The 15,021-nt window shown below is 48.5% G+C and overlaps 1 protein-coding gene across 1 annotated transcript; it reads left to right on the top strand.

The window, feature by feature from the left end:
• Positions 1–10,076: 10,076 nt before the first annotated feature.
• LOC140263887 (rho GTPase-activating protein 32-like) lies at positions 10,077–14,750 on the top strand. The gene is made up of 10 exons (XM_072359199.1): positions 10,077–10,127; positions 10,312–10,393; positions 10,849–10,992; positions 11,427–11,529; positions 11,690–11,822; positions 12,018–12,100; positions 12,464–12,571; positions 12,939–13,084; positions 14,221–14,297; positions 14,541–14,750. The coding sequence occupies exons 1-10, from the start codon at positions 10,077–10,079 to the stop codon at positions 14,748–14,750; spliced, it is 1,137 nt and encodes a 378-aa protein (XP_072215300.1).
• The last annotated feature ends 271 nt before the right edge of the window (positions 14,751–15,021 follow it).

The raw sequence follows: 15,021 nt of genomic DNA, 5'->3' as shown, positions 1-15,021 counted from the left end.
CAAATGTACTCTATAAAATGGGCAGGAAACAATAAAACACCCATTACAGCAAGCTTTTTAGCCTACTGAAATGAGATATTGATAGTACAGTTTATATGCAAATATCCTTATTGGCACCTGAAATATAACGTCTGACCAGGCTCGGCAACCTATATTTAGGCTTCAAATCTTCCCACCTTCTGGTGTTTACAAGTGCAACTGGAAACTTAGCAATAAATATTGAACAGCATCTAAATGCTCAGAAAAAAATAAAAGGCTCAAGGGAGAGATTTAACTATTCATACTTTGTGGAAAAGATGGTTTTATCAATAGAATTGGAGGTTACTGTAAGAGCTAGATATGGGATACTCTTTAACACTTACTTTAATATTATTCAAGTGGCAGTATCTGGGGATGAATTTTCAAGTGGTGAATTGCACAGGTCTGGAATTCATCCCATGCAGTTTTTGCCTCACAATTAAGAGACTTAAGCTGCCTATTCTGTTGATGTGAATAGTAAAGAAAATTATGCACCTCTGGGAAGTAAAACACCCCATCCTACAAATGATTCAGATAAGACAGAAGAAACATTTTAGATAGTTGAAGTTAGATAGTTGAAATTAAGAGATTTTTTTTTTTTTTTTAAGAGTAAAAATGTTTATAAGCAAATATAAATGTTTTACTTCTTAATCATATGTAACATGAGAGTTGAGTTATATTTAATAGAATGGTCTTTCAGCAGGTTGATAGCCTATTGCCTAGTTATCTTTAGGAGTAATATTTAATAAAGCCCTCATTTATGAGTTTCTGAGTTCCAAATATTTAATACAAGAAGACAGCACAACTTCCAGCTCTGGCCTCACAGGAGGCAGTGGTTTGCTCTCTCTCTCTTATTTTATTTTATTTTATTTTTTAAGCCTGGCTTCTTTATCCCCTTCCCCCTTCCTTTCTAGTTTAAAGCCCTCTCTACAAGTCCTGCGAGCTCCTGGGCAAGTATCCATTTCCCTTTTGGAGAATGGCAATTCCTATTAGCCAGCCTCAGGCCAGGTGCCGAGTGGACTGCCCCGTGATCAAAGAATCCAAAATTTTTGCATTTGCACCAGCCTCTCAGCCATGCATTTATAAGATGGCTTTTTCTGCTTATCTCAGTGTTTGCCCCTGCCACCAAAGGAATACTGGAAAACACAACTTGTATGCCCGCTCCATCAACTAACTTCCCCAGCCTCCTAAAATCATTTTGTATAACCCTCAGACTTCTATCAGCAATCTCATCCCTGCCAGCCTGAACTATCAATAAAGGGTAATAATCAGACGGGTGGATAAGGCTGGGGAGTTTTCTAGTAATATCCCTGACCTGGTCTGCAGGAAGGCAGCACACCTCTCTACAGGTAGAGTCAGGCTGACATATTGGACACTCTGTTCCTCTCAGAAGAGAGTCGCCCACAACTATCACTCTCCTTTCTTTCTTGGAGGAGACAGTCTTCAAACGTGGAGCCGTCCGCCTCACCTCGGGCAAGCTTGGCGGCAGCGCTCCCATGTCATCATCACTCACCTCTCCCTCTGGTTCCAGGGTTTCATACCTGTTACAGAGAGGGACTGAGGTAGGTCGGGATGGGGGTCACCTGCGACACCAGGCTGAGACCTGCTGCCATTCCTCCTCTCCTCTCAAGCTGTCTATCCCTGCTTGACTATGGTGAGAGAGAGGGGCCATTACTCCCAATACTCCCTCAGTCTGGGAAGTGCAATCTCTGCCCCTTTCTCGCAGAGAGTCACTCCACCAGTCAATCTCCACTTTGCATTCTCTGATGCTCCGCAGTCTATCTACCTCCTCCCTAAGCTCCACCACAAGGCTGAGCAGCTCGTCTAGCTGCTCACACCACACACAAGTCACATCCTTCCCATCCTCCCCTGGTAGCAGCAGGCTGAGGCACTCCCGGCAGCCAGAAACCTGAACTGCCACATTATAAGCAGACCCTCTGTCTGAGTTGCCACAGTCTTCACGTGGGAAGCCCGTTTCCTGGTGAGAACCATGTTTGAAGTGTTGGTGTCAGGGCCTATCAACAGGAGAGCAAGTTACCTGAGAAAGACAAGAGCACTCACCTGCGCTGACACAAGACACAGCCTTCACTCCCACTGCTGCCTTACTAAGAGGGCAGAGCAGGCAGCCCTCAGACACTGACTACTTCCACCCTCGGTGCTCAGAAGGGCTTTTCACACCTTCTGTGTTGTGTTGTGTGTGTGTGAACTAGTTCCCGCCCTCCCAGGTCTCTCTTTATCCACACAGCAAATCGGTCAAGGTCAATTACCAGAGATAAAGAGCAGGCAGTGTTAGCTCCACCCCTGGTGAGTCAGGAGCCCTCCCATAAGCTGCCAGCTGCCAGCCCAGGCAGAGGACTGCTGCTGACTCTAAAAAAAACTCTAAAAAGAGCTTTTCTGGTTACTTTTTTTTCACTTTTCTTCACTTCAGTTTCCTTCCCTAGTGCAGTTTTACCTGCTTGAAGCTGGTTCCTGAAGCAAATGGCTGATGACTCGTGCTAAGTAGTTTGAATGCTGCCACGAGATGTCAGCTCCACCCCTGGTGAGTCAGGAGCCCTCCCACAAGCTGCAATCTGCTAGCCCAGGCAGAGCACTGCTGCTGGCTCCAAAATAACTAAGAGCTTTTCTGGTTGCTTTTTTTCACTTTTCTTCACTTCAGTTTCCTTCCCCAGTGCAGTTTTACCTGCTTGAAGCTGGTCTCTGAAGTCTTTGCATGAAGACTCATTTCAATAATGTGTCAAACAGTGCTGCAGAACATTATGGAACAGATCATCTCAGGAGCCATCACGGACCAGTTAAGGGTCAGTCAGGGGATCAGGCCCCGTCAACATGGGTTTACAAATGGTAGATCCTGCCTGACAAACCTGATTTCATTCTGTGAGAAGGTGACCCACTTAGTGGATGAAGGTAAGGCAGTTGATGTGGTCTACCTAGACTTCAGTAAGGCCTTTGACATTGTCTCCCCACAGCATCCTTGTGGAAAAGCTGGCAGCCCACAGTTTGGATGGACATATGCTCCACTGGGTGAAACACTGGCTGGATGGCCAGGCCAAAGAGTTGTGGTCGATGGAGTTAAATCCAGTTAGCAGCTGATCATGATCGATGTCCTCAGGGCTCTGCACTGGGGCCGCTTCTATCTAATATTCTTATTAATGATCTTGATGAGGGGAATGAGTGCATCCTTAGTAAGTTTACAGATGACACCAAGTTGGGAGGGAGTGTTGATCTGCCTGAGGGGAGAAAGGCACTACAGAGGGACCTGGATAGACTGGATCAATGGGCAAAGGTTAGCTGTATGAGTTTCAATAGGGCCAACAGTCAGGTCCTGCATTTTGCTCACAGCAGCTCCAGGCAACTGTATAGGCCTGGGGAGGAGCGGCCAGAAAGCTGTCTGATGGAAAGGGACCTTGGTGAACTGATGGACAGTCAGCTGAATATGAGCCAGCAGTGTACCCAGGTTGCAAATAAGGCCAATGGCATCCTGGTTTGTATCAGGAATGGTGTGAGCAGGACTATGGAAGTAATTCTGCCCCTGTATTCAGCAGTGGTGAGGCCTCACCTCAAGTACACCTCAGTACACCTTGTGCACCTCAGTACAGAAAGGGCATTGAGGTGATGGAGCAGGTCCAGTGAAGGGCAACGAAGCTTGTGAAGGGCTTGGAGAATATACCTGATAAGGAGAGACTGAAGGAACTGTGGCTGTTTAGTCTGGTGAAGAAGTGGCTGAGAGGAGACCTTATTGCGCTCTTCCAGTATCTGAAAGGTGAGAGTGGGGTTGGTCTCTTCTCACTGGTGACAGGTGACAGGGTGAGGAAAAATGGCCTCAAGTTGTGCCAGCGTAGGTTTAGGTTGGACATCAGGAAAAACTTCTTTACAGAAAGGGTTGTTAAGCACTGGAATAGGCTCCCCAGGGAGTTGGTTGAGTCATGGGTGTGTTTAAAAAGTGTTTGGATATGCTGCTCAGGGACATGATTTAGCTGAGGGTTGTTAGTTAGGGTAGTATGGTTGGGTTGTAGTTAGACTCAATGATCTTTAAGGCATTTTCCAACCTGAGTGATTCTATGATTCTAGGACTCTATGATTCTATGATTCCATAGACAGAGCTGTTTCCACAGTTTGTTCACTCAGCATTTATTAAGCCCAAATGTTAACAGATTTCTGTTATTAACAAAAGCACCTGAAAGCCTGACCTGAAAGGAAAGATGGCATGAGTTTCTTTCGTTTTATAACCTTTTCCAAAGCTAACTGACCATTTTGTCCTCATCTTGGTGATCAGAGATCCTTAGAGGTGATTCTGTTGCCAGGATAACCACTTATTTTGCAGCCCAGTTGTTATCTTATTTAATTTGATGGTTTTCTTTGAACTCAATCTACTTAATGATCCTAAATTATACAACTGTGCTACCTCATCTCCTCATCACAATCCAACATGAAAGCGGAAAAAAAAAATGACAGAAGAGAGAGGACTGTATCCCCACAGAGCTGTCAGTTGAAGATCCATTAAGAACTTATAGCCACAGGCAGTATTCATAGGTCACTCAGATGGATATCACAAACTGTGACTTCTATCAAAGGTAGCACATTGATATTTAATAAATGGAAGTAAGCAACACACAATTAGTCTGCATGTCTCATTCCTGCAAGAGGTTTTTGTGCCTTGAAGCACGGCAACATTCAACTTATGATTTTGTTTAAAAAGGGCATTTATTTATAAATTATGTAATGTACATTGATTTTGTTATATATATTCACAGTGTATAGTATATATATGCAAACATATAAGGAAAGAAATTGAAGAAGAAACATGGATAAAACTCCCCGGGATGAAGCTGAGAAGAGTTAAGGAAGAGAGTTTCTGTTTGAGAACACTTCTCTTTGTTACTGTTTTTTAGGTACCATTGTCAGAGGCATCTGGAGTTTTGTCATTTTTAGACTGAGAACTGTGGACAAGAAAGACCCTGAAAAATATAATTATGGCCCTTGATGTTTTCATAACAAACCAATGAAAGAGTTTCTCATTTTATACATTTCCCCAAATCATTTGTATCTCAAGGAGAACAAAGCACCCAAACAGTCAAGGAGCAAGAATATGGATCCATGATACTTTCTCATTTACTGAAGGACACAGATACTCATTTTTTATCCAAGTTTTTTATCTTTATTGCAACTTGTCTTGTTGTCTGTTACAGGAAGCAGAAAATGTGTAGCATTTTACTCTTCTGTACTCCCTTGAAGAAATAAAATTAGGTTTAAAAGTAAAGTGTTTTATAGGCAAAATAAATTAGAGGTGAGTATTGTAGATGGTTGCAAGGTAAATTGATTTCTGTGTACGAAATGTCTTTTCTAAGATTTGTTGATAAAATTTTAATGTTCCTCATGCTAGAACTGTTAAATACATCATCATGACATAGAACATTTATTTCTGTAACGGTGGTTTTTGTTTTGTTTTTGTTTTTCCCTTCTCATTTCTTTGCTTTATTTTTAAAAGCAGTTTGTAGCATAATGCTGGAAATCATGCAGCTCAGGTAAGTAGGGAATAGAATTTTAGCTGTTATAGAAAGTGCATTGTACCATACTGTAAATGTTCATATCTCAGTAATTTCATGCTTGAATATTTGGTTGCCTTATAATATGTGAGAAGGAGAAAAGTTAAAATTAGGTGAGAGAAAACCTCAACTGCAAAACAAACAAACAAACAAAAATACTAAAGAAAAACAAAAACCCACAATTGTTTTGAAATTACTGAATAAAATCTAACAAATTAAAATAAAATAATATACTCCCCATCCCCTCATCTTTAGAATGTCCCACCTGGTGGATCATATTCAAATATTTTTTTTAGCATATGGAATAGAAAGCTTCCAGGAGAGATTACTTAGTAGAAAGCAGAGTAGATAATACTTGTGGGAATAAAGAAGATACAACGGAGTTAACATATGTAAAAAGATTTGAAGGGTGAGATACTGAGTACTTGAAACATGAAAGACTTATTCTTTCTTCGTTCTTTATACACTTATTTCTCAGTATCTACTATGTCAGTAACCAACAGTTCAAAACAAGTTTTTTAATCTAATGTGCAAAATACTGTACAAGGAAACTTTAAATTAATGGAATTAAGGTAGGTTAAGCATGGAATAAAAGTACTTTGAAAGAAGAAGAAGAAGAATTGAGACTGGTCATTTCAGAGAGGAACCATAGAATCACCAGGGTTGGAAAAGACCTAAAAGATCATCAGCGTTCACCTATTACCAATAGCTCCCACTAAACCATGTCCCTCAACACAACATCCAGTCGTTCCTTGAACACCCCCCGGGGTTGATGACTCCACCACCTCCCTGGGCAGTCCATTCCAGTGCCTGTCCACCCTTTCTGAGAAGTAATATTTCCTAATGTCCAGCCTGAATCTCCCCTGCTGTAGCTTGAACCCATTCCCTCTAGTCCTATCAATAACGACACGAGAGAAGAAACCAACCCCCAGCTCACTACAACAACCTCCCTTCAGGAAGTTACAGAGAGCAAGAAGGTCTCCCCTGAGCCATCTCTTCTCCAGGCTGAGCATTCCCAGCTCCCACAGCCTCTCCTCATATGGCCCCATTGTGCTCTAGAGCCCTCACCAGCTTTGTTGCCCTTCTTTGAACATGTTCCAAAACCTCAGTGTCTTTCTTGCAGTGAGGGGTCCAAAACTGGAAACAGAACTCGAGTTGCGGCCTCACCAGTGCTGAGTACAGGGGGACAGTCACCTCTCCGCTCCTGCTGGCAGCACTGTTTCTGGTGCAAAATGTATGTAAGTGTGACATGTGTGACATGTGTGACATCCTTTCTGATACAGTTCTGTGACGGGAGTCCAACGGATTTGAGACCAGACTTGAAGCCTGTGGGCATCACCCAGGAGTTGGGGTGAGAGGATTAGGACTAGGACCAGGAACCTCTTTGGTCGTTATTATCTCCCACATTTTTTGGTCAGGAATCTATGTGCGTTTTGTTGTTGTTGTTGTTGTTGTTGTTGTTGTTGTTGTTGTTGTTGTTTTCCTCATGTAAAGAACAGACTCACTGTGCAGCTTGTGAAAGAATTCACTCACCCCTGCTGCTGATCGGTGCTGTTCTCTCATGGACCTGCAGTGGAAATGGACACTTATGGTCCACTGTCTGGCCCCCTCCCACGTGCTCAGATCAGCCAAGTTGTCAACGCCTGGCTCTTGGTTGGTGAGTTGCACCAAGGATAGAGAGTTGGATTTTCTGGACTTTGAGACATGTCTTCCAGTGTCACGTTGTGTGATTTCTGATGTGCTGACCGACCTCTTGAGCTCCAACCCCAGATGAGGATTCAAGTACAACCACAGCAGAAATGGTTTCGATCCATTGGATGGTTTCGATCTGTGGATCCACAAGTAGTATTTCTTGCTAAAGAGAATAGGCGTGCAGCCTGCACTTTCGTTTGCGCAAAGGATCTTCTAATCACCTCTGTCTGTGTTTCTTTTAGACCCTGATGTAGAGCAGAGTGGAACACAGACTTGGGTGCATGTTCAGTCAGGAGCAGGGACACGTAATGCTCATCTTAGGTGTCTGGCTGACAAGAAGAGCAGAGAGGTAAGTTTCACAGGGTGGCGTGCCCATTTAATTTTACTTTTCATTCATGATGCATAGAGGCGTTACCCAGACAAAGTGAGCATTTGTCAGCTGGACTTTCTAGAAATGACCTAGGCAGTGAAATCGGCTTGAAGCATCCCAAAGAGCTTTGCAAAAGAATGCTGAGAGTGAATCTGGCACCCTCCTTTGGAAACCTGCAGTGTCTGACAGCTCTTCAGCTGTGCCCAAACACGTCCCACTGCGCTGCCACACCAGGACGTAATTCCAACCCCAGAGTGAGTTCTGGAATGTTGTGGTGCCGTGTTGGAATCCCATGTGACCGCGTGGTCTTGCCTTCCCCCCCTTGTGGGGGGTCATGGTGGACCAGGCTGGTGGCTGTTGGTGATGTCATAAGCGGCTGGCATGAGGGGAGGGGCAGTGCATTCTGTGTTCCTTTGTGGGCGAGTAGGAGTTCGGAGTGGTTGGTTTTCTTGTTGTTCTTGTGCCTTTAGTGCCTTTGTTTGAGTGTCATCGTGCGCAGCATCCTGTAGGTAAGCTGAGCCAGCGTGGGATGGACGGGTGGGCAGTGAGGTGTTGAGAAGTGCTGGCTGTCGGAGCTCCCAGCACCGTATTGCTTACTCTTGAGCATCAGACGTAATTTTCCCCCGGTAGACACGTTCCAAAGGGGGTGTTCATAAAGGTGGCACCCGTCCCATGCTTCTTCTGTCGTCTTCTGTGCTCAATTGTGGAAACATCGTCAAGTTGCCGGGCGGACAGGCATCCCGTAGCCTGAGACTCAGCATGTCTTGCAGCAAGAGGATGGGACGGTTGTGCTGTGTGCGTTCTGCCATGGCTGCCTTAGCCCTGCTCACTGACCTGCTCTTTCTCTCTCCTCTGCCCACCCTCCGCCCACTGCCTTGGTGCAGCTTTTGCTCTCAGAAGATCTGAGCAGAGTGACCAGGAACTGCTGCAGGTAGCCTGAGGTGATCTTGTTGCCAGGTACGTGCCATGTTTTGCCCCACCATATCGTTTTGCATGCCGTGGGTTTCTTCACTGCCCTCCAGCTCAGCCCTCAGAAGGGTGCTGTCTAATGCCCTGCTATCGCACTGTCAGAGTGCTCTGGGCAAATGCATCTGCTGCTCTGTGCCAGAGTCCCCATCTGCTGGCAGAGGGATAGCAACTTGGTACAGTGCTGCCTAAGAGGCTGTCACGTTGGAATAGACTGAAGCAAGGGGTAGTTTCTCAAACACTTGCCTATGCCGCAGGGTATGCAAGGGTAGTTCTCAAGAAGTCTCTGCATACTGTGCTGTGTGAATCGAGATAACAGAAGTGTGTTTCTGCTCTGTTCCAGCTTGTCACACCTGGTGTGATGGGCCTTGAGTGCAGCAAGATCAGACGTGAGCCTGAGGTGGCAGCGACGGAGGTAGAGTATGAAGCTCTGGCTTGTCTTTGTTCCCTGTGTTGAGCCAGCAGAGGGAGCTGCAGATGTAGTCTCCTGCAGGAAAGAGTGGGCCAAAGGGGGCCAGGCCGCCTGTCTGCGCCAGTGCCATTGCTGATTAGTCTGTGTAGAGAGAGATGCATCTTTGCATGGCCTGGCAATCCCACTGCACACCAGGACGGGAAACAACTGTCATGAGACGTGCAGCTCCTTCTGAAGTGCTCCTGATCAGGACGGAGCACGTTTCCTGCAGCTTTCTCTGCAGATGTGCTCCTCCCCTTGAAATCCTCCTGGTTTGTCCTCAGCTCCTGACCACGGCCTGTGCTCTGTTTTGCAGGCTGATAACATGTGGAAGCCGCAGCTGGTGCGTGCGGAGTCCTCTCTCAACGTTCCAGCGATTGCGGCAGCCCATGTTATTAAGCGCTACGTCGCGCAGGGGCCGGATGAAGTCTCCCTGGAGGTAAGCAGTTCCAGGCGTTCCTTGTTGTCATGCACGGGAGAGTAGTCTAGGGTGTGAACGGCTCAGGAATCTTCTCAGACACCTTCAGAATGTCTGGTGAGGTGAAGCTTGGAAGGTTTGGTTCCATCTTAGACTTGTGCTGGGTTGGGAGGAGTTGAGCCATCTCTCCAATATGGTTGGATTGGGCATTTGAACCTCGTGATCAAGCAGATCCTGCCCAGTATGGGAGCCTGGTCTCTGACGAACAGCAGACCGGGTGTGAAGTGTGCAGATGTGTTCAGAAAGCCCTGCTAACTGATGCCCGTGGTTAAACTGGAGCTCCTGCATAGGCTTTGTCAGAGAGCCTGCTGCTTTTGAGACCCGTTTCCTACTGCACGGCTGTCTTGTGTATGTTGTGTAACTCTTGTCCCTCTACGTTCAGTTTTAGAAGGGAAAATGCCTCGTGGGCTGCACTGGTGCAATTGCTGTCAAGCTTTAGGCTATTCTGCGTTGCAGAAGGCGGCAGTTGTTTGAGCTGTGTTTTCTAGACGGTTGTGCTGTAGCTGGGGTTGACGTTTCAATCTCTTGCAGGTGGGAGACTTGGTGTGCATTATTTCTATGCCACCAAAGGAGCTGAGCCCCTGCTGGAGAGGCAAGCGTGGCTTTCAGGTAGGCACATGCTTCCAACAGGAGAGCACAACTTCAGTAGAGTCAGGAATCTCAGGTTGGAGCTGCTCTGCCTGAGCAGGATGGCTTCTGGACGCAAACAGTTGCCCTGTGTCGGTGTCAGAGGACCTTCCCTTTGGCTCTGGGCTCGGGCTAATGCCCAACTGTCTTTTTGTTCTTGTTACAGGTTGGATCTTTCCCTAGTGAGTGCGTGGAACTCATTAGCGGAAAGGTTCCTGAGTCCGTCGCCAATTCATTGCCAAAGCCAGGTACACATGTTACATTTGATACTGCGGGTTAGTAAAATGGGGTCAGAGCGTGGCTTTCGGGGGTTTCGTTAATGCTGGAGGTCTGCACTAAACTCCATCTAAAGACGCAGAGATCTGGCCCAGTCCCACTGTGTTTCTTATTGGGCTTGGGGAAGTCACAGAATCCTCCTGGAATGGCTTGGGACTGGAAGGAGCCTAAAGGATCCTCAGGCTCCAAGGCCCCTGCCTCAGTCCGGGTCACCAGCCTGCGCATTTAGTAGGAGACGAGAGCAGGCTGTCCAGGGCCCCTTCCGACCTGGCCTTGGGCACTTTCAGGGACGGGGAAAATCCGTTCCTGCATGTCCTGGTTGGGAATGTTCTTCCCATTGTTCCGTTCTCTGTCAAATGCGTTACGCTCGGGCTCGTCCAACCGATCCAAGCCTGAAATGAACTGGTTTCTCTGTTTTGTTTCGCAGCGCCGAAGAAACGGGGCAAGCTCCCACCCTTCCTTCGTTCGGTGGTGAAGGCGCGCCCCAGGAGAGCGGAGCAGCTGGAGCCGGAGAAGGAAGGGGTGTTTGGGTGTGACCTGGGGGAGCACCTTCTCCGCTCTGGCCGTGATGGTAAGGAACAGCCCATTGCTGAGATCTTCCTCCGTTGGGCATCTGAAGATGCAAGGGAGATCAAATCCAGCAATTGTTTCAGCCTGATAATGTAGGAAGGCTTCTGGCCACAGAGAGCATAGTGCATCCTTTTCCTAGCTCCTGTGGTGGTGAGATTGGATTCCTCCATTCCCGAGGGAGCTGTGATGGGACTTGCAGTGTCTGTGGCTTTGCCAGAGTTGCTTTCTCCAGGCTGTTGATAGGTCGTGGCATTTCTGGAAGGCCAAGAACACATTTCTGTGCAGTTTCCTCACAGCTGTCTCTGCCAGCTTTCTCCTCTAAGGAGGAGGCAAGCGGTAGCGTGGCTGGGCTTAGTGGCTGGGATGTGAGAAGAGCACGGCCTGAAGCAGGACTTGAGGAAGAAGCTGAGCTAAGCGCTGTCTCTTGTTCTGTAGTCCCCCAGGTCCTGCAGAGCTGCTCTGAATTAATTGAGCAGCATGGCGTGGTGCGGGGGATCTACCGCCTGTCCGGCGTCACGTCCAAGATCCAGCGACTACGGTAAGAGTGCTGCGACTGACAGGGCTGTCAGTAGGGGCACGTGCCATGCTGCGGGCGTTCAGAGGAAGCCCTTCCTTTTCTTGACTGTACTTGGTGTGGCTTTGGACTTGTTTTCATCTTTCTCAAAGCCCTCTGCGCAATTCTGTGTCCTTCTCTGCAGCCATGAATTTGATTCAGAGCAGGCTCCTGAGCTGAGCGTCCGTGACATTCACAGCGTGAGCTCCGTATGTAAGATGTACTTCAGGGAGCTCCCGAACCCTCTCGTGCCCGAGCAGCTGTATGACAAGTTCTCGGTAAGCACAGGGCAATGCCTTGCACTGCTTGGCCTTGATGTCACAGGCTGCGTGCTGCGGTGTTCCCCTGATGCCTCTTGGAAGGCATCAAGTCTGCCTCGGTGCTGAGCAGCAGCGCGCTGTCCCCACGGTTCGCAAAGCTGTGGCAGCTCTCTAGGCTGACTGGTGTCTGAATGCCTTCCTGCCTTTTTCCAGGACGCTGCTCGTGCTGCTACGGAGGAGGAGCGGTTGCTCATGATGAAGGAGGCCATCCAGCAGCTGCCCGCTCCTCACTACAGGTCAGTGCTGCGCTCGGTCTGCTGAGCTCAGCCCTGCTGCCTTTCAGAGGGCGATGATGCGATTCCAGGTGTTGCCTGACACCTGCAACATCATGCGTCTGCACGCTGAAGCGGCTGAAGGCTGCATGGGGTCAATGGACTGGGTCGGTTCCTTGGCACGGGGGCACGGTTGGTGCAGCCGATGGCTGCGGCTGTGCTTTGCAGGGCTTGGTGCTGCAGCGTGGTGGCACTGGGAACGTTTTATCTACTTCCTATTCAGGGACGGTAGCAATGCCATCAACTAGCATGAAGTGAGGTTTGCTTTGTGCACTGCAGCACGGCTTGCTTTTTGGTGCTGAACATCTGCCCCTCTTGTTTGTCCAGGACTTTAGAGTACCTGATGAGGCATCTGGCGTCTCTTGCTGGGAGCAGCTCGGTCACCAACATGGACGCTAAGAATTTAGCAATTGTGTGGGCTCCAAACCTCTTAAGGTAAACTTCTTTTTCTGTTGAAGCACAACGCTTAGTTCTGCTCTCCAGAAAGAAGGCAGTCCTCCCTTCTTCTTCCTCTAGTGTGCTCTTCTCCTGTAAAAGCTGTCAGAAGTGGCTGGCAGCAGAGGAGGAGCCTGGACTGCTCTCCCCCAGGCCCAGGGGCCCAATTTCTAGATGGCAGTTTCTGCTCTCCTGTTGAGCTGGGACTGCTGTGTCCTTGATCATCCAGGAGAATTTTGTCAGTGGCATTGCTGCTTGCCCACTGCGGAAGTCTCCAGAGCCCAGCTGGACTGCTTTGGGCTGCAAAACTTCAGGCCTGGGGAAACAGTCTTGGAGGAACGACTTGTAAAATCTGCCTTTTCTTCAGATCCCAGCAGAGCCAGTCTGCCTGCGTCAGCGGAGGAGCTGCCTGCTTAGAAGTGCAGACGCAGGCAGCAGTGGTGGAATTCCTGATCGGCAACACAGACGTCCTCTTCCACACCAAATCCAAGTCAGCCGTGGGAGAGGGAGCAGGTGAGCGTCTTCCTCCATTAGCTTGATCTTGATCCAGTCCAGGCCTTCTCTGAGATCTTTCAAATACGCTTGGACTCTCAACGGGACAGGAGGCTTCTGGGCTTAGATGACAATATGGCACCCTATTGCTGGATCCTGAGAATGTCTGAGGTCAGACTTTACATGGAGAAAACCATCCCTGCCTTTAGGATGTTTTGAATGGGGGTGAAACATGATTGAAGTGTGGCAGCAAAGCTTTCTGAGTTCCCAGATCTGTTTTCTAGGTTTTGGGTTTTTTTTATGCCTGTTTTGCTACAGTGCGCAGCTCTTAATGATGACTGTGTCCTTTGCCACGAGCATACCTCTGAGCAGCCGGTTACTTTGAGCTCCTCTTCTTCCAGTGGCTCGAATAAGCAAGTCTGAGAAGAATGCAGAACTGGGATGGCTGTGCTGCTGCTTTCTGATCCTCCCTCTTACCTGCGGTTTTCCCTTGCAGGGCACAGTTCTGTACCTGGGCCCGAGTCTGTGCGGGAGTCTCCTCCTGCCACAAAGCTGCTCACCCTGCAGGAGGCGCAGGCTCTGAGAAGAGGCCAGAGCAGCTCTCCTGCTGTGGTCGAAAGCAGCGACATCGAAGTGGAGGAAGACCCCGCAGCCGTATCAGGGAGATTCCACACAATCATTGATTTTCCATCTCAAAGGTAAAGAGGATTTCCCTTTCCAGCTCCTATCATCATAGGTCAGGTGGGCTTTCTTGGTTTACTTTTTGTCCATGATATCTCCCTTATGGCTGCGCAGTTCCTCATAAAGCAGTTAACGCCTGCCAGCTCCTGTCCTGTCCGGCTGTGGAGCCTTTGCTCACATGCTCTGCATCTTGCTTGACATGGTTGAGAGGAAAGTAGCCAGCAGGGCTTGAGGGCTGAGCTGTAGGAATGGAAGCGTCCTCTGCTGTTTGAAACAGAGCGCGTTTCCAAGCTGTGTTTCAGCAGAAAGCAGGCAGTGCCCTGAACGGGCAACTATTGGCAAGGGCTCGGTGCGAGTCTTCCCTCACCCTGCACCATGACTGACAGCATGCTCTGTTTTCTCTCCAGACCAAGTTCTTTGAGAAAGAGGAAGGAATCACCAGCTGTCAGCTGGTGTTCCTGCTTCTGCCTGCGCAGACCATCTTCTGTGGGCAAACGCCAACAGCAGCGCAGTGCCAGGGAGCCCTCACAAGCAGAACTCGTGGTCCTGGCAGGTAAGGGTGCAAATCCAGCTTTCAAAACACTGCTTGTCAGCAACACAGGTAGAATTGATGCTTTCAGTGGGCTTGTACCTGCTTCCGGCATTCAAGCCCGTGCCTGACATCTTCAGCTGACCCCTGTTTTCCCAAAGGAGCCTCTCAAGCTGTTTGTAACCTACTTGACAGGCAGCACCAAGCCTTTGCCTCCAGGGGCAGAGAGAGTTTGACACTAACCCCTGTGTATCCACTCCTTCCTAGGTGAATCAAGCCCTTGTGAAGCCAGAAGAGCCAGGTCAAGTGCTGATTGCTCAGAGAGTGCTTCCATCAATGGAGAGCTCACGGGAAGCCCAAGTCGCTGCACATCCAATGTCAGCCTTGCGTGTGACAGCAGCGACGGAGAGAAGGAGGAGATCGTTGTTGAAGCACTCATTTCTCCCAGCTCTCCTGAAAGGGCTTCCCCGAGCCTGACAGAAACCACAGTCACCAGCCTGGACTGTGGCCCGGTGCCTCTGCAGTGCAGCCCAGCCCAGACACAGCCTGAGAGCTGCGACAGCGACACCTCCAAGCAGGACCAAGGCAGTGTCGCTGAGGAGAAGCCAAGCGTCTTGGAGGGGGTCTTGGAGCCAGGCTGCACTTCAAGTGAAAGCCTTCAGAGTGACAGCAGCGACGGAGAGAAAGAGGTTGTCATTGTTCAGCCAGTCATTTCTCCCAGCTCTGCTGAAGGGGCTGACGTGAGCCA

The sequence above is a fragment of the Excalfactoria chinensis genome, chromosome Z (genome assembly GCF_039878825.1).
Source record: "Excalfactoria chinensis isolate bCotChi1 chromosome Z, bCotChi1.hap2, whole genome shotgun sequence".
NCBI lineage: Eukaryota > Metazoa > Chordata > Aves > Galliformes > Phasianidae > Excalfactoria > Excalfactoria chinensis.
Note: the sequence above shows the minus strand (reverse complement) of the source record. Positions and strands in the feature narration are given on the sequence as shown.